The sequence below is a fragment of the Hydractinia symbiolongicarpus genome, chromosome 4, assembly GCF_029227915.1.
Source record: "Hydractinia symbiolongicarpus strain clone_291-10 chromosome 4, HSymV2.1, whole genome shotgun sequence".
Lineage (NCBI taxonomy): Eukaryota > Metazoa > Cnidaria > Hydrozoa > Anthoathecata > Hydractiniidae > Hydractinia > Hydractinia symbiolongicarpus.
In genome coordinates, this window is record NC_079878.1 from 13482275 (window position 1) to 13500752 (window position 18478).

At 34.1% G+C, this 18478-nt stretch overlaps 2 protein-coding genes across 3 annotated transcripts in view; one reads left to right on the plus strand and one right to left on the minus strand.

Annotated features, from left to right (window-relative positions):
* Positions 1-1204: 1204 nt before the first annotated feature.
* Positions 1205-4303, minus strand: LOC130641411 (uncharacterized). Its single transcript, XM_057448210.1, has 2 exons — positions 3590-4303; positions 1205-3231 (listed from the first exon to the last, which is right to left on the minus strand). The coding sequence occupies exons 1-2, from the start codon at positions 3910-3912 to the stop codon at positions 1527-1529; spliced, it is 2028 nt and encodes a 675-aa protein (XP_057304193.1). The 5' UTR covers positions 3913-4303; the 3' UTR covers positions 1205-1526.
* Positions 4304-4590: 287 nt separating this feature from the next.
* The window catches only part of LOC130641410 (sacsin-like), a 29282-nt gene continuing 15394 nt past the window's right edge, over positions 4591-18478 (plus strand). The window contains exons 1-6 of one of the 2 annotated variants that reach the window (XM_057448208.1): positions 4591-4709; positions 9957-10172; positions 11094-11132; positions 13549-13649; positions 18020-18142; positions 18247-18394. In XM_057448208.1, coding sequence (XP_057304191.1) covers positions 11120-11132; positions 13549-13649; positions 18020-18142; positions 18247-18394 — 385 coding nt within the window. In that variant the 5' untranslated portion in view covers positions 4591-4709; positions 9957-10172; positions 11094-11119. The remainder of the gene's footprint in view (positions 4710-9956; positions 10173-11093; positions 11133-13548; positions 13650-18019; positions 18143-18246; positions 18395-18478) is intronic. The other variant, XM_057448207.1, reaches the window with a different exon arrangement.

Sequence of the window (18478 nt, forward strand, 5' to 3'; positions counted from 1 at the left end):
TGAAAGATTTGAGAATGCAGTGTGAAAATCATTACTAAGGCGCTGTTGTTGAAGCATCCGAATTCATTTGACTAACAGGCAACTGGAATTATCGGGAATAATTAGCTAGCTACTTCACATCAAAATTGAGAAATGACATTTTTACATCAATGATGTATTAAGAATGCAAGCGAAATTTCAAAATGAGCATTTAGGATATTTAATTTTTGTCTGAATTCATCTTGAATATTCTGATAGAGTATATTCTTATATATATAAAAAGGGCGTACCACCTTTGCACTTGTGACTTTCGAACGCAAAAAGTATTATGACACTTTTTATAATAAATTTGAAAAATAGATTGTCACTCAGACTGGTCGTTAGGGCTCATAGCTATACGCAAATAATTTTTTTTTTAGATATATTAATAAAATCAGACTCCATCAAATCTGTCCAACGGGTCCATTGCCATCTCGCAGCCTGTTTAAACAATTATTACCCACTGTTAAAACTTCTTCTCTCAGTATTCTCGCTCCTCGTTGTAAAAACCAAACCAACCCAGGGCATATTGCATTTATTTTTAATAATAGGATAAGCCACACGCATTATAATTTGTTTAAAAAATCAAAAACCCTAGGCTCTTTGTCTCTGGATCAGTAAAGAAATGTTTAAACACCAGGTTGTAAAATTATGTCCTTCCCACGCTTTCGCCGCGCAGGGGCGGATCTAGGATTTTTTTATGGTTAGGCAAATTTTGTTTTTTTTTCAATTTTTTTTACGAGATACCAGAAGACCAGAAAGAGGTTTTCGAGGTGGTAACAAGTGCTTTTCGGCTACTAAGGCTATATAATAATATAAAATACAAATAAAAGTTTTGATACATAATGCGATAACTACTCCCGTCTTTTTACTATCTTCCGACGTTTTGTATATGCCAGAATAATGTTTTTTATAAATTTGAGGTTAATCTAATAACCAGGCAAACAATTTTTCTTCTTTCTTCTTTCTTCTTCACTTGTATATAAGCAGAAACAGAAGTAATACCAATGGACGAATGAATCTAGCATTGAAATCAAAATAAATGATCAATTGTCAAACAACAAACCATGAAGTGAATGGAGCGCCACTCAACAGATACAATTATTTGCATCAAGACCAGTCAAAATGATAGGGTAAAAGGCTAAAGGTAAAAACAATCATAATAAAAAACACACAAAATTTAGGAAAAACATAAGTAATTACGTAAATTGATTGTGAAATTTGGACCTTACTCTGGAGGTGCTTTGTTACAGTCAATTGCTTCCAGGAGAGGCCACAAAGGCAACTCGAGAATTAAAGTTACAGAAAACATTTTTGTCAAAAATAGGTAAGGTAAGTACATAAAAATGTAAGTATAATTTAGGCAATGATAAGGCATATACTAATATAAGTATAATTTAGGCAAAAGAATAGGTATGGTAAAATAAGAGGTACATATGTATATATAATAAAAGAAGTGTTCTACAATAACTTGAAGTAAGGTTTTATGAAGAAGGTAATAATGTAATTCACTTAAAGTTTAATCGTCTATTTTTCAATGAAAATTTCTCAATAACATCAGAAATATTAGGAATGATGTTTTGATGTACATGCATTAAGGCTAAGCCATTTAGTCTATCTGAGTCCATGGTTGTGCGAGTAAATGTTTTTAACCTCTTCATGGCTGAAAATGTCCTTTCACACTCGCAAGAAGTCACAGGTAAAGTGGCTAAAATTCTCAAGGCCACTTTTACATTTTCAAACCCAGTAAAATTGACAGATTTCAATGTGGAGGAAATGTTTGCACGAGCTCTATAATTTAAAATTTCTATGAAATTACCTACTCCCCCAGATGAGTAACTGCCTACTTCAGGATGATAACTGCTATCATCTCTATGACCTCTTAAAGGGATATTTAGTCTTCCACACAACAAAATTGTATCGATGATTGGCTCAAGTTTGGCTTTATTTTCAGAAATCTGTTTACTTATTTGCTGATCAACAAGTTCAGAAATTGGTTTGCTTTTACCAGAATGCTGGCTCAAATATGTTGTAAACAGTGAAAATGTTGCCTGGTGAAGACTTTTTACAGAGCTAGATGTTTTTTCATGGTTTTTGAACAACGTTGTAGCACAACGTTTTGCATTAACAGGCTGTGTTACCAGATTTCTTATGTTTTTTAACAAATTAGGAAACTTATTTCCAAAAAGAACACATGGCAAACAGTAACCACCATCATAAGCAGGTGAATAACAAAGCCAGGTGTATTGTTTTAACCAATCAAATTTAAAGGAACGACCATCTTTAACAGGAAATTTATAGTTATTATCAGGGATGAAAACTTCGTTTATTAATTTAATTATTTCTGAATATTCCATGTTTTGAACTTTATTCATATACGAAGCTATATCGTTGGCTAAGGTTATTTCGGTTGACACAGAAATAATAGAACTTATTGCACCTCCAGAGGATTGCTTAGTTACAGGACTAATACTAGTCACTGATTTAACAGTAGAACTTGATGACATTGGAATATTTTTTGTTTTGGTTGACATATTGACAGCAGGAAATGTTACTGTAGGTCTGTCAGAAGCAATACCTAGGTCATTCATGCCATGTCTATTTACCCAGAAAGGCAATTTTGACTGCTTATTTTTTTTAATCACAGGTTTTGGCAATGGTTGCTTGATTTTTCTTTTTGGATGTACACCACATAATAGAGGCACAAAATGATTATGTTTAAATTCAATTTGTGTCGGTAAAGTACCACAATAACAAAGTAAAATGTGAAGACTTGTAGAAGAAACTGCAGAATCTCTAGGTTCAATATTTTGACTGTAAAGAAGTTTCAATTTTGCGTGACCACAGTCTGGATATAGTGTAATGATGTTCCTCGAAATTGCTGAGGACAGTGCAAGAACACAAACAAAACTACACCACTCAAAGTTTTTTATATTATGCATTGCCTCTACTTTGATTAAAGCATCAGCAGTTTTACCTGAATCTAAAGCAGCATGTGAAACTAAGAGACCACCTAAAATGTTTCTGAAATTGTTAAAATAAACTCCTTTGCTTTTCTCATATGCCGAAATTATAGTGGGATGCTTTATATAAAAGCCACTATTTAAATACAGTTCTAACGATGTCAAAGTTCTTAGTTTTCGAACAAGAGAGTTATCTCCACACAAAAACAAAGATACAGAGCTGTATAAACAGTTACCTGAGGCTTGTGACCTAAAGAAAGTAAAAGTTAAAAATTAAACAAAATTCCCAACTATCACACAAGCAGCTGCTGGCTAGCTATACTCCATACTAAACTTAACAAACTCATCAAAACATAAAACAAGATTACACTTGTCTCAGTTATCTTGTTTTTAAAAAAACAAACTATTCATATGATCGAGGTTATTAATTGAAGCTTTTGTTTTGATAAGAAAGATTTAATAACACGTTTTGTAAGAACATCTGTGGAGGTGGGGGTTAATTATTTCATAACAATCAGTGCTGGTGCTTAATAACTTTTAATGTTTTTCACAAAGAGGTACCTAATACTCAAGACAGAAAAAGCTACAAAAATTATCTAGCTACTTACTTCAAAGCAATAAATTTGTCTTTAGCAAAGGTTGGAATAAAGGTTTCAGCAACTAGATCGCGAAAATACTTCTTTCCAACATTATTAATCCTCTCATTATCCGAAAAGGTAGCTGAATCCAGAATTTCTTTTTTCAATTTTGCATACAACTCATTCAATTTATTCAAATCATTTGACTTGAAAGCTTCTTCAACAGTGTACTCCTGATCAAGGGAATCCATGTTGAAAAAGAAGGACACACCCTTGGCCGCACAGAGATTTATGTAAAACTTACCCGCGGTCGTTTTAGGCGTTTTTCTTCTCGGTTTTAGAATTCTATTCATTTGAAGTTGAAGACCCACGGACGTTTTAGGCGTTTTTCTTCCGATTTAAGAATTCCATTCATTTGAAGTTGAAAACCCACGGACGTTTTAGGCGTTTTTTCTTCCACCCGTGATTTTCATTCATTTAAAACTTGGAAACCCACGGACGTTTTAGGCGAATCGGTATCTTGCCTAAAATCGCCCCGGGTTTACTTCTTATTGAATTTTTAAAAAAAAACAGTTCCTAACAACGCGCATCCAGGTTGGCGAAGCAAAGTTAGCACTACAAGACAAATTTACAAAAATATTTATTACTTTCACAAGTTATGCTATATGGCATATTTTCCTTTTTTTTGCCCAAGCTTAGGCTTAGGCAATTGCCTAGGCTGCCTAACCCTAGATCCGCCCCTGCCGCGTAATCGCAACAGCCATCTATAGGAATAAATAATATGCTAACAACGATCCTTATCTTTATGGTATGTTTTGTAAATAAGTTGTTTATTGGAGAGTCAATACAAAGTAAAAGATAACAAAAAGATTGAGCAACCACATGCTTGTTAATTCCTGCACTTCATGACGTTTGTAATGCACTCGTTATTCATCGCTCTCCTCCGTGCTAAGTCACGAGATTTTAAAAATAGCGTACAGGGCAATCGAGACAATACAATGAGTTTCTAGGAATTGGTGAATACTATTTTATGTGGTTGATGTCTGTCAATGTTATTTCTTTTTCTTGGGTGATTTCACAAGGAAAGGTTTGCAGAAACAAAACTTGCAAAACTTGCTGTTTTTCAAGATTCTGATTGGATAATCATTTTGTAAGTTATAAGTTTCCTGTATATGTTTATAGCATAGTTTATTGTTGTTTTCCAAATATAGTAAATAAATAAAAACATTAAAAAGAAAAGTTTATAATATATCCTTAAAAAATGAAAATAGGAAATGCGTATTCACATAAATACGACATTTCGTATTTTGTTATATAAAATATATTGTTTTATTACTGGGAGATATCCCAGTTTTGTAATGGCCGTTCTTTCACAAACTCCGGACTTTATCAACCCTTCGCGACTAAGATATATATTAATCACTTGATTTTACAGATAAATTAGTGAAATTTCTAGCTAGCTGATAAACTTTGTTGTGTTTTGAATTTATTTTTTCTAGCAGGGGTGCATTTGTGCATGATAATTGTAAAATAAATTTCACAAATTAAATTTAGTTAATCTTACAAAGAGCACTTCGGCATATTTTTCGTCTTGTGTGTGTAAAAAAATGAGATGTATTAAATATGTTCTCCAACGTATTTACTTACGTTGGAGAACATCCATTTGATTTACCTCATTAACCATATAATAAACCATATAAAAACCATATAAAAAACAGACGCAAAACATTGGCAGCTCTCGGCCATAGCGAAACTTTAAGTTTAATTTATTTCAAAAACAAATTCGATATAAATTAGCGTTGGCAGCCCTCGGTCAGGGATAGAATTTAATTTCAGATCAAATTTTTTTCTGAATTTTAAACTCAGTTTAATTAAAAAGTTGTGAATAACACTTAGAAGCCGGCACAAATTTTGAAGCATTAGGTTTCTGTCTGGTAAAAAAATTTGTTTCCAAAAAAAACGTTTCTCTTTGCATTTAAAAAAAAATGTTTTCTTTTCTTTTATGTAATAGCCAATATCTTCTAATTTGAATCCTACATGGCTTCTTGTTTACATTGTTTCATGTTGAGTTTCATTCTGTTTTTCTCACACATAGCTTTTCAAAAAACAGTCACCAAAAAATGCTATCCAGCGCAGAGATTGAGATACGGTATACAAAATTTGTTACAAAAGTTCTTCATAAAATATCCACCTAAAAAGATAAAAAAGATACTCTCAAGGTTGTATTTTAAAGATCCTGATATAGACGCTCAACTAAATGATCTGTCCAACCTCGTCCCAAGGACTTGCTAGGCTTTTTATATTTGGACGAGTGTAGGCCAGTGTACACGAGGCTAGACAGTCACTAAATGAATGTAGGCGTGTGTAGACGAGAAGAGTCAGAACTGAATGTGGACAAGTGTGGAGGAGTGCAGGAGAATTAAAAATGGGAAAATCTAAACTTTTTGAAAGATGTCTAAAAAAATAGTTAATAATTCAAATTGTTAATAATTCAAATAGTTAATAATTCAAATAGTTAATAATTCAAATAGTTAATAATTCAAATAGTTAATAATTCAAATAGTTAATAATTCAAATAGTTAATAATTCAAATAGTTAATGATTGGTAGCCTAGTTAACTAAGCTTTCTTCTTCGAGGTTATTGAATGAGTTTCTCTCAAACAAAATTAATTTTTCCCACCTTGACTACTCCGATTTCCCGGTGGCAAGAAAAATAATGCTGGGTCTCCTGGCTAAATGTTCGCAGAACTTCATGTAAACAGTCTTCTGCAGTGTTATAAAGTAAAGAATTTTTAGGTGCTAGGTTTTGATACAATGAAAATTATAACTAACCAAAATGTAAAACAAAATTTGATAAGGTTGATAAATTTTATTACCTGTACAAAGATGCATAAGATCAATTTCCTAACTCGGTTGTTAAACTTTATCTCGGCTTTATCTCGAGCATACAAATCCTTTTATATATACGGATGGAGGTCTCGACATGGCGATATCAGCAGCGGGAATTAAAAAAACAATAAACATGGTCACATGATTTAAGGCGAGAGTTAAAAATTTAAAAATGGCAGCATGTTGTAACAGTCCATTGTAAACAAACACGAGACCGAGCAGTGAGAAAAAATCAATTACAGAGCTTTAATTAATAAGGTTTTATTAACGTCATAAAATTTTGTAACTATATCGAATATATTTATGATAAACTTAGTTTGAAAAGAAAAAATCAGTTTCAAAGGTTCGAATTATTTTGTTAGGTAGGCAACCAGCTACCTAACAAACAGGGAAACGAACCACGAGGCAAATTAGCTTTATTTACAATGGAAATAAAAGCTCTGTCGATTATAGATGAGTTGCGAATGTTTACAAAGTTCCGCATATACACGCGCATCTTAACAGGAAATAAAAAAAGGACGACATAAAGAAAATTGATCATTTCTTTTAATTTATAGTTTTTAAAAAATAACGATCTAAAAGAAGCTGGAATTGGTTTTTCCAAACTATCATTTTCTCTTTTCAAGATCAGGTTTTAATTATATTAAAAAGTAAGTTGCTTTTTTAACTTGATTTATTCGTAGCGGTCTGTTCTTTATATTTCTTGCCTGTGTGCATGCGTGCGCATGTCCAATGTTTTAGACGCAAAATCAAAACAACTACGTCACGCTGCAACTCATCTATATAACCTTTTGTTCACTCACAAGTAAGTTATGTATATTGTTCTATTGCGGGATTCACTTCTTAGTTTTTCCTAGGGTGATTAAAATTTATCGCGAGGTTCGGGCGATGAAAAAGATAAGCTAATCTCCAGTAGAACAACGTCACCGTAAAAAAATAATTTTCAAGAATTCAAAAACATGCGAAAGCAGGTAAACCTAAGGCAGGGTTTCCACCAGTGCGATTAGATATCGCACTGGTATTGCAGTAGTGCAAAAATAAAAATCAGTGCGAAATATTTTTGAACAGTAGTGCTAAAATGTCCCCATCGCTCTTTAAGATAAGTTCGTTCAGTATAGAAACAGTTTTCAAGATAGCAGACATGTTTTCTTTACACGACTTTGTTGCTGCTTCGGTTGTTGTTATTGATAGTATAATCACAGAACAACGAAGAAAAAGATCAGAAATGGAAAGAAGAAAAAAGCACAAATTTTGGTTCAGAGATTTTTATTTAAAAAGAGAAGAATTTGGTGCTTTTCATAATACAGTATTTTAAGAAATGAAAGAGATGACAGAGAATCATTTTTTTTAAGTTAGTAAAAAGTTATTGATCCATATTAATGTATAATATACTAATTCGACTATGGTTATTACTTTGTTATCGATTTTTATATCTTTTGTGTTTTTTTTTCAAGATTTGTTCGTATGTCCCCAGAGCTTTTTATGATCATTTGTGTTCAATGATGGAGCACCTTATACAAATCAGATACCAACTTTAAAAAGTCGATATAATCTTCTGAGGGCTTGTGCAATACTTTAAAATTCCTAGCATCAGGTGATTCAAAAATTTCTCTCACATATTTATTTTTGGAAGAACAATAGTATCAAAGATCGTGACTGAAACATGCTATTTATGCAACGTCATCACCAGTATACCAAACTCACAAATGAAGATTTCAGCGGGATTTGAAGAAATATGCTATAGATGGGAAGCGCATCAATATCGAATGCCCTGCAAATTGTACCAAAACTATAAGGGCTTTTTTTAAAATTTGTTTTGTTGGCTGTGTGCGATGCGAAGTACTGCTTTGCAGCAATGTAGGACAATAAGGCAGTAATAACGATGCAGAAGTGTTATCAAGAAGTAAGAATGATCATTGCGAACAACCAAATCAATTTTCCGAACGACAGACCTTTACCTGGATGCGAATATCAGCTTTTACCTTATTTTATTGTCAGGGATGAAATCTTTTCTTTGAAGTGATGATAATACGGTCTTACCCAGGAAAACTGGATGAAAAAAAAATATATTCAACTATCTTTTATCAAAAGCCAGAAAAGTTTTTGAAAATTCGTTTGGTATATTGCGAGCTTTAGGGAGAATATTTTCAAGAGCTATCAAAGCAAGTGTAGAAAATATAGACTGATACACATTAGCGGCTATTACGTTGCATAATAACTTGCGCCAAACAGACAACGCAATGTATTCTCCAGCTGGATTAAGCTATCCTGAAAACTCAAGTGGAGAAATAAAACTGGGTGATTGGCGGAGCCAAGCTGGCGCACAAGACGCTAGTGGCTTGACTTCTGTTACAAATGTTCGTAGTTCAAGGCCTGCTACAGATGCTTTACAGATCAGAGATGCATTAAAAGAGTATTTTTTGACTACAAACGGTATGGTATCATGGCGATTGATCATGTTAAACGAAGTTTAAGTAGATAAATAACAATTTATTGTATCGATTATGTAGCTATATAAAAGTTGTCTTTTATTATGTTTCCAAAGAGTAGTGCGTGTATTGGTTGTATATGAAATGGTACAAGCTGAAAACTTTTATTGTTGTTGTTCAGTCAGCATATTTGTAAATGTCATGTTCTCCATACCAAAGACTGGTGCTGTTTGCGTCACACTCACCGATTTGGAAGGAGCATTGAAAACTGGCTTTTCATAAATATTCTCCCGCTGAACTAGAAAGTTAGTTGGTGTTCTCGGTGGAGTAGTGTCCACATTACTTTCAACACTGGATCCAATCCCAAACGTCTGGTCTGAATATATGAGGAGGGAATGTTGTCGTTCGTGACGAATTCTAGCCCATTCATTAACTTGAGTTCTTGAGTGACCATTTCCTCAAAGATTTCATCTGCATCCATTTCCTTGCTTTTGAATGTAGCTACTTTTAACATTTTGCTAGACAGTGCATCACCAATGGTCTGAAGGGCAGGATTTGAAGGGTATTGAGGCTTACATTCCTACTTCTGCGTTTGTATGCACTTCTTTTCTTTCCTGATGTTTCAGCACGCACTTTAATGGGGTAAATATCGCGGGAATTTAATTTTGCGGGTGGAGCTCATCCGCGAAATTTTAACATTTCGCAGAGACTTATTTTTGCGGATGGGGGATGAAATTTTTCGCGGGGATTTAATTTCGCGGATGAGTTTAATAGCAATTTTTAAAAAAGGTAAAATAACTTGTCAAAAGGGTTCGGGGCCGAATGAAACTGTCTCATCAACCCTCGTTCACCGGTCATTTCTACACCGACCGAGGCAAAGTGTAATTTTAAATTTTAGTTCGAAACAACTATAACGTCAGGTAAAATAAACACAACTAGTTAAAAAACGAAAAGAATCTTAATCGTTAATAAAATGCGTCAAACGCGGTACGAGAGAAGTCAACATTACCTTCGTCTCCAGAGATCGGTTCATATGTTGATTCTTCATCCGATTCATCCACTACTATTTCACTTCATAGGGTGTGCGCAACTTTGAATTGTTCATCCGTAAGGCTGGGAAGAGAACACAAATTCGGTTGATTATCTGCATTAGAAGCTGGGAGCAAAGGATCGATATCCTGGAAAGCGTAAAGTGATTCGAGACCTTCAACACCAGCTTCAAGCGCTTCAGTGATACCATTCTTGCCACGTTTTTTCGTCATATTAGTATAAATCCACCATCGAGCTTTAAGCGGGTAAGTTGCAATGGGTAAGTTGCAATGGGACGGTGATGTCTCCGCAGCTATTTACCTTCATCTGGTTGCAGAACAAACTTGAGCGGTATACCAATCGTTAAACTTTTTACGTGTTTACTTATTTGCGTAACCGTTTACGGTCAAATCCAGAGGTTTGGACTAAGTGCGTCATATAAGCAGGAACGCAGCAATTTCGATATTTTCTTTCTCATACAGATCCAAGTCTTTTTTCGTCATTTATCCAGTAAACAAATCCGTATTGTCTAAGGCGTTTTGATGAAGTGATAAATTTAATAATTTTTCTTTGTAAAGCTGCGTTACTGTAGTGAGTTTTGTTGAAACTCAAAGATTCTTTGGTCATTTTCGATTAAATCTTGCGATGCGGGTTTCCTTGCCAAATGCGACAAAAAAGAAAAAGAGATGCGTCTGCTATTTTATCCAAGAAACCGCGAAGAGATGGTGACATCAGAACGATGTTTTTAAACGGTGCTGCCAGAATCGGACCTACGCGTGAAGACAGTCGAAAAAACAAGCAAAACCAGCTGAAATTATATCCATTGTACTTCATTAAGTAGTTTTTTAACTCGCTTTATTTATAGAATCATTAGAAAATATAACACCTGCTAAAACTAGCTACGTAAAACAACTTTCTTGTCATTTTTATCTTATCTTTTCATTATCAGTACTCGGTTGAAAAATGTTTCTAGTCTTTTTTTTGGGTCATTTCCCGAAATCATTACTTTTAAAATTTGGTTAAAATTCGCTCAAAAGACTGAGCCATACATTTTTCGACTTCATAAATCTTGTCCAACAATTTTTCCGCTCAAATAAAAAAAATTAGTTCTTAATGTAAGGTGATAGGTCACACATATTTTGTGGCGGATATCAACTTCTGTAATAATTAAAATTACTTTTTTTTAGATTATGCACCATACTTAACTGTTAAAATGGTTGGTAGTGGTGAGCTTTTTTTTCTTTTTCTTTTGTCTTCTTTAAACTTTCTATGTGATTCATGCTTGCACCCGCAGAACTAAAAATATTTTACTGCTACATGTCCTCATACGTAAATCTGATTATATTTATCTATTTTTAAAAGGACACAAAGAAGAATATTTAAGGCTAAAAAATGTTAAAAAAGGCACACCGAGCCACAGCTAGAACAGATGTTCTTAAAAAACGTCTCTTTCTTTCGTTGAAGTATATACGTAGTATATATAGTACGTGGTTGTTTACATGTGTACACAGACATACACACTCTGGTAGATAGAAAATGTTGGCTAACACAGAGTGAATTAATAATTTACCCTTATTTAAGGACTGGTTGCGAATACAATATACTGGAACTAGTCGTTTACGCGTGGAAAAATCCACGGGTTCACCCGTCCTTTAAATTTACCCGTCGCAACAAAGTGGATAAAAATATATCGCATTTGATATTCATGTTTCAGTAGCACCATTTTCTGACTTAGCAGGGGTTCCACACCGAGACAGACAAAATACGGCTATTATTAAAGAGACTAGTCGTTAGCCCGTGGAAAAATCTACGAGGGCGCCCGTCCTTTAAATTAACCCGTTGCAACAAAGTGGACAAAAACATATCACATTTGGTATTGGTGCACATTTAGAAATTTCGTGTTTCCGTTACGGCACGCGGCTCTCGCGGACACACAGAAAAAATACAACTATTATTAAAGAGACTAGCCGGGAAACCCGGCGTCGAAACGCCGGGGTAAGCCACAAGTCAAGGTGTGACCATGCGTTGAACGCTTAATTAATAAGAGCCGTAAACTGTGCCACATGGTCAGGTGGGTGCTTTAGTACAGGTATGCAGTATGCCGTAAATCAAGTAAAGCGCATACACCATTATAGTGTTGCGACTGTAATATATTTATTTAAAAAAAACTTTCCCGCAACGATAGCTGAAATAAAAACAGAGTTGTTACCCTGTCATAGAAAAAACAATCGGTCACTATTATTTTATTTTGCGGAATAAGATTTTGTGAAAGTTAAAGAATTAATCGTGACACCAGGCTTAGCGCTTAGTACAGTTAAATGGTGTCGCACATGCGCATAGGGATAATACCCTTTCGAAAAACACTTCATTCCAGCCTGTTTAACTAAAAACACAAGAAACAATCCATTGTTAACACATGGCTGAGCGGTTAGTACAGTTAAACAGAGTTGAACGGCCATAAAGGCAAATTACCCTTTTTCAAAATAAATTGATCTTGTTGTAATGTGTTGTTGGCACGCCTTTCCAGTTCGCGTTCTACATGTTGCCTTAGCATATCAGCATGCTCTTCCCTTCTTCTTTGAGCATTATCAAAATTTAAGTTATGTTGAAAATTGTGCTCAGCATTGAAATTCAGGACGGACATTGACGTAGTTCAAAAAAAATAACTTCGTTACCTTCAGGCACATCCATTATACTGATAAATAAAGATAGCTAGTTAGCTAATAAAAAGAAAACAAGAAACATCAAAAAATAGTTTCAAAATCACTCAAGTTTTCAAAATCAATTAAGTTTTCTCAGAAGTATCACAAAGCAAAGCAAGAACTAAAGCAAAGAATTATTAAGAAACTTTCCTTTTCAAATGATGATTTTCTTTATTTGTTTTGCTCAAATTAAAGCTTTGAACTCTTTGCCGGAGAGTAAAAAAACGGCAAAAATGAATTGAGAGGACTGTAATTTCTGATTGGTCCTTTACTGCAAAATGCGAACCTGATTGGCCCTTTAATAAAGGACAGCGGTAAAAAATGTCCATATGTGTTAACTACAGTGTATACATATTTGTATAACAAACCTGTTTATAAGAAATTTAAGACTTTTAATAGCCACTTTTTACCCAAAAAATTGTGCAAAAAATTATCGTGTTATGGAGACACAGAATATTTATGCATGAAATGGCAAATGTGACATTAAGTACAGCCGGGGAATTTCCGTGGTTCTTTCCTCGCTATTTTATTATACTAACGTAAAAAGGGAGTATAATAAAATAGTAAAAATTACAAAAACAAACAAAAAACCAAAGCAATATTGTTTTTAGTATACTTTTTATGCGTATATGATAGCCAGCACAGTTTTACTAAACATAGATGATTTCACAAAAGTTGGTTCTCGCGAAAATTAATCCCCTCAAAGTACACTATCTCTGCTATTATCAGCTGTATTTAGGCGAAAACGATTGCTAGTTGGAAAGATTTTACAATCATCACCATTGGTAAAAGTCGTCCCACTCCCTCCTACGCCCAGAGGAAACAATGAATAATACATTTGTGTATTTTATCTTTTTTTTGTTGGTTTTCCATGTTCTAAGATTGGCGTCTCTCTATTGTAACGTTTGATTCTAAAATATTGTTTCATGAAATATTTCAGGTGTAAAAAAGAAGAAGATTAGCAAGTTTCAACTTCCTTCGCTTATTGAAGAAGTCAAAAATATTTTGCAGCTGTATCCTGACGATGGTCAAATTTTTAAGGTAGGTTATTAACACGTATCTGTTGTAAAAAGAAAGTGGACCCCTAATCCCTCTAATTATGTTTGTTATAGCTTCGGATTTCAATTTTTTAGTAAGAAAAATTTGTAAGTGGAACACGTTATCCTTAAATTTTTGTATATAAATTATAATATAAATTTTATATAATATATATCTATTATCACACAGTTGACTGTAACGTGTTGGTTAATTATAGCCAGAGCATGGACTACACCTTTTACTGTCTTTAACTTAACTCTCACGGAAAAAAATATAGTTCTAGTTAGAAGGACAGTCAAGTAGTAGATAATAAAACACATTGGTCAAACCATGACACTGTGCATTAGAAACAAAAGAAACAAACAGTTTTCAAGTTATATTACCCAAGGTTATTAAAGCGAACCTGGCTATATCTTCCGGTCTGCGCACTTTTCCTTCTTAAAATGGTAAGTCTTGTTGGAGACACCTTGAAAAACAGACCAAATTATCAAAGCATGGATGTCAGTTTACATGATCCATTATAAAACTACACAGTAATTCAAAATACAGAGAAGGGGACTTCGATCAAATTATTTAAAGAAAGTCATAGATAGTATGCAGATGGACTAGAAGGCTACTGTAATGGCTTTATTAATTTAATATAGGATTTAGACGTTTACGATAGTGTTATTGACGTCGCGCCGTAACGTCAGAAAATTTAACATTTGAGACATACTTTTTTGGGCAATAATCCAAAAGAAAATTTCGGCGACTTCAAAAAAAATGAACACATCCACTATGACCGTAACATACACTTCGTATTATTATATAAGACTAGTCGATAAGGCCCGTGGAAAAATCCACTAAGGCAAGATAAAAATGAAAAAGAAGTGTCATTTGAATTTTGATGACGTCAGAAACCCATCCACAAAAAAAAATCAGATTGCCTCTATTGTGTAGAGCTTAAATTGCTGATCAAGAAAAGTATATAATCGTGTGGTTTTGATGACCAGTTAATGAGGTATAAGGGTTTAAGAATTTTGCTGACGTCAGCAATGGCCCGTCAAAACATTATTTTTTTTAAAAAAAATGTGTATACCTGTTGCCTTCATCGTATAGATCTTGAAACGCTGATTAAGAAAATGTGTAGGGTCATGTACGTTTAATAAACGGTTGCAGAGATATTAGGGTTTGAAGGTTTTTTAATGACGTCATCAACCTGTCCATTCCGGAACGGATTCGAGGACTCAGGTTTGTAAAAATTACCCAAATTGGTCCTAGGTGAAAAATCATTGACATCACCACGTCGTTTCCAAGTTATTTGGTCTTAAAGTTTTTAGTGCACTGTAATGGCTTCATTAATTTAATATAGGATATTGATGTTAAAGTAGTGTTATTGACGTCGCGCCGTAACGTCATAAAATTTAACATTTGAGACTTTTTTTGGAAACTACAAAGAACATTTCGGCGACATCAAAGGAAAACGACGATATCCACTATGACCGTCACACACACTTCGTATTATGATATAAGACTAGTCGACAAGGCCTGTGGAAAAATCCACTTAGGCAGGATAACAGAGAAGAACAACCGTCAGTCAGAACACAATAATTTTTTTTAGAAATATTTATATCTGTTGCCTTCATCGTATAGATTTTGAAACGATGATCAAGAAAATGTATAGGATCGTGTACTTTTGACAAACGGATGCAGAGATATTGAGGTTTGTTGGGGACGTCATTAACCCGTCGATTCCGAAACGGATTCGGTGATCCAGGTTTGGAAAACTTACCCAAATTGGTCTCAGGTATTCCCTAGTTACCCACGCAGAGATGATGTCAGTTATTTCCACCCATTTCACATGAAACGGGTGGAAATAACATGCATTTTTCGGCAACATCAAAGGAAAATGAACACATCCACTTCGACTGTTACGGGCACACAGAACTGGCGTATTATTATATCCAAGTTATTTGGCCTCAAACTTTTAGGTGCACTGTAAAGGCTTCATTAATTTAATATAGGATACTAGTCGATAAATCCCGTGGAGTAATCCACTTAGGCAGAAGGACAATGGAAAAATAGGTTGTTTTAGTTTTTTTGCTGACGTCAGCAGTGCAAATACAAAATAAATATATTTTTTTAGAAATTTGTATACCTGTTGCCTTCATCGTATAGATCTTGAAATGCTGATCAAGAAAATGTATATGTTCATGTATCTTTGACAAACGGTTGCAGAGATATCAAGGTTTAAAGGTTTTTTGATGACGTCATCAAACCGTCCATTCCGAAACGGATTCGGGGACCCAGGTTTGGAAAACTTACCCAAATTGGTCCCAGGTTGTCCCTAGTTACCCACGCGGTGAAAAAACATTGACGTCACCACCTCGTTTCCAAGTTATTTGGCCTCAAAGTTTTAAGTGCATTGTAATGGCTTCACTAATCTTAATTAACTTTCCTTTGACGTCAATACTATTTTATCGGTAAAGTTTGGTAAATTACAGAACAATTTTATAGGCGATGTTTTATAGAATTTGTTAAAGAAAATTTTGAAGAATGTAATCCACTTTGCAAAAGTGACAGACAGACACACGGAACTGGCGTATTATTATATAGATTGACGTTAAAGTAGTGTTATTGACGTCGCGCTGTAACGTTGAATTTGGTTAATGTCTTGGTGAAATTAATTGGCGAAATTAATTGGCGAAACGTACTTAGTGAAATTACATGTTCTTGGATGATTTCTTTTCCTAGTGAAATTAAACTTGTAAAATTGGTTGACATATTAAATGAAGATAAAAAGTTACTCTTTCCATCAGGCGCATTAGAGTAGTAAAAATACAGCTAGGTGCCTACAAAACTGTGGAACAACTGTACTAGACTCAACACCTGCATCCCTTCAAGAGAGAAAACAAAATTATAAACAGCATTAACAAGGAATAATTAGCGAGTAATACAATCCTGTTTACTTTAGATGATATCTTCTATCACCATATCCACTACCGCAATGATATCCTTTGCCTTAGTAAAATGCCTGAGTATTATTTTATGAGCTGGTTAAGAGTTGTGCACCACTTAACCTTAAAAGCGAGAGTAAAAATATGTCAAATTGTACGTTAAATAATTGAGAAAATGCTTTGGTGGTCCGTACTAGGTAGCATTGCTTCAGTGCAGACCGATATTTTGTGAGTAAACATCAGCAAACCAGGTCTAATATTGGAAAAGTATCACAAGGGTATGTACTAGAATCATCAAATCTAACTTCAGAATTACCACAGCATTTTATTTCACCAGGATGGTACAACCCGTCATACTAACCCTACAATCAGAAACACTAGATTTCACCATCACAAGAAACAACGGTTCCAGCACTAGAATCACCAGAACATGTAATTTCACAATGTTTAGCATAAAAAATCACCAAAACATATGATATCATCACTTCATTTATCAAAAAGTTTTATTATAAAACAAGCCGATAATTTATTACAAAATGTTTTTTATTACAAAAGATTAACACATAAAAAAGACGATATGGCATAACCGTGATGAAGGATAAAGTGAAATACGTAAAAAAAGTAATGAGGAAGGGAGTTTTTTTATAAATGTAAGAACTAAAGGAGATAGTGGCCTCTATTGTCGTGATTAACTGACTCAGACAACTCTAATAATGATGAGAATAACGTGTGTCGTAGGGTATATGGTAGATGGACGGTAACGTGCATCAATACGGTAACTTATTAAAAATGTAATTTAATTATTTTTCTTACTTTGTTCGCCTGGCAGTTATTGACCTGTTACGAGAGGGTTAATTTCTTGGTGTTTCGGCAATAAAACGTATTAAAAGAATATAGTTTATCATACTTTAAAACTTACAGTCATGGGTTCAACTCACATCCACATGAAAAGCTATTAGAACACTAAAGAGATTCTTCTGTCTGTTTGTTTACAAAAAAAAAACTCTGAAAAATTTATGCCATGCCTTAAGTCCGCGTCCACATAACAACAACGCTATTGTTTTGTGTTTTGTTTGTTAATTTGTTTACAAAATAATTACAACCTATCAGTTGTGACATATTGAAGTCAAAGCATGTACTGTCAGACAAATTTATACAAAATATATATGTACTTTTTAATTGCCCCCTTTCCATGAAGGTCAAGAATTGTTTTTTTTTGTCCACTAATTTATGCCTAAGATGTGAATAGAAAGTAAAGATACTCGGCCTCATAGGTAACAGGAGAAGTGACACTGTGGATATAAAAAAAAATCATTTACATGTGAATTTACATCCAAACTTCGAGTGGTATTTTTCATATTTAGTTCACTTTATGATTCTGACACTTTCCCTGTATTGTATTCTTGCACAGAATTTCTTACTTAAGCTTTTTTTTAGGAGATAATTCAGAATGCTGATGATGCAGGAGCTAAGGAGGTTGTTTTTATTTACAACCAAAACGATTATACCAAATCAAACTCAACCCAAAAGTTCTGTGTTGAAAAACTGTCTCAATTCCAGGTAAAAAATTGTTGGTATTTTTTTTTTCAATTTGACGATGTGCGCTATTGAATGAGGTGTTTTCTCGCAAAAAGTTAAATTCTCCAGTGCTTTTGTTGATTTAGGGTCCTACCTTATATGCTTACAATGACGCTGTATTTCAAGAAAAAGACTGGCAAGGTATCACCTCCTTGTCCAAAAGCAATAAACGAGCAGATCCATTAAAAGTTGGACGTTTTGGTCTCGGATTCAAGTCGGTTTTTAATATCACAGGTAAGTTAAACTATGTCTCCTGCTTTAGATACGCAATTGCAAGAAAACAAGTTTCCATAATATAACGGCTGCAGAAATATTGTT

What these genes read in the sequence shown, in the direction of transcription:
- LOC130641411 (XM_057448210.1), bottom strand. Translation starts at nt 3,912, where the DNA reads ATGAATAGAATTCTAAAACCGAGAAGAAAAACGCCTAAAACGACCGCG. An exon ending in GACAAATTTATTGCTTTGAA is followed by an intron (nt 3,232 to 3,589) that starts GTAAGTAGCTAG and finishes TACTTTCTTTAG; the next exon opens with GTCACAAGCCTCAGGTAACT.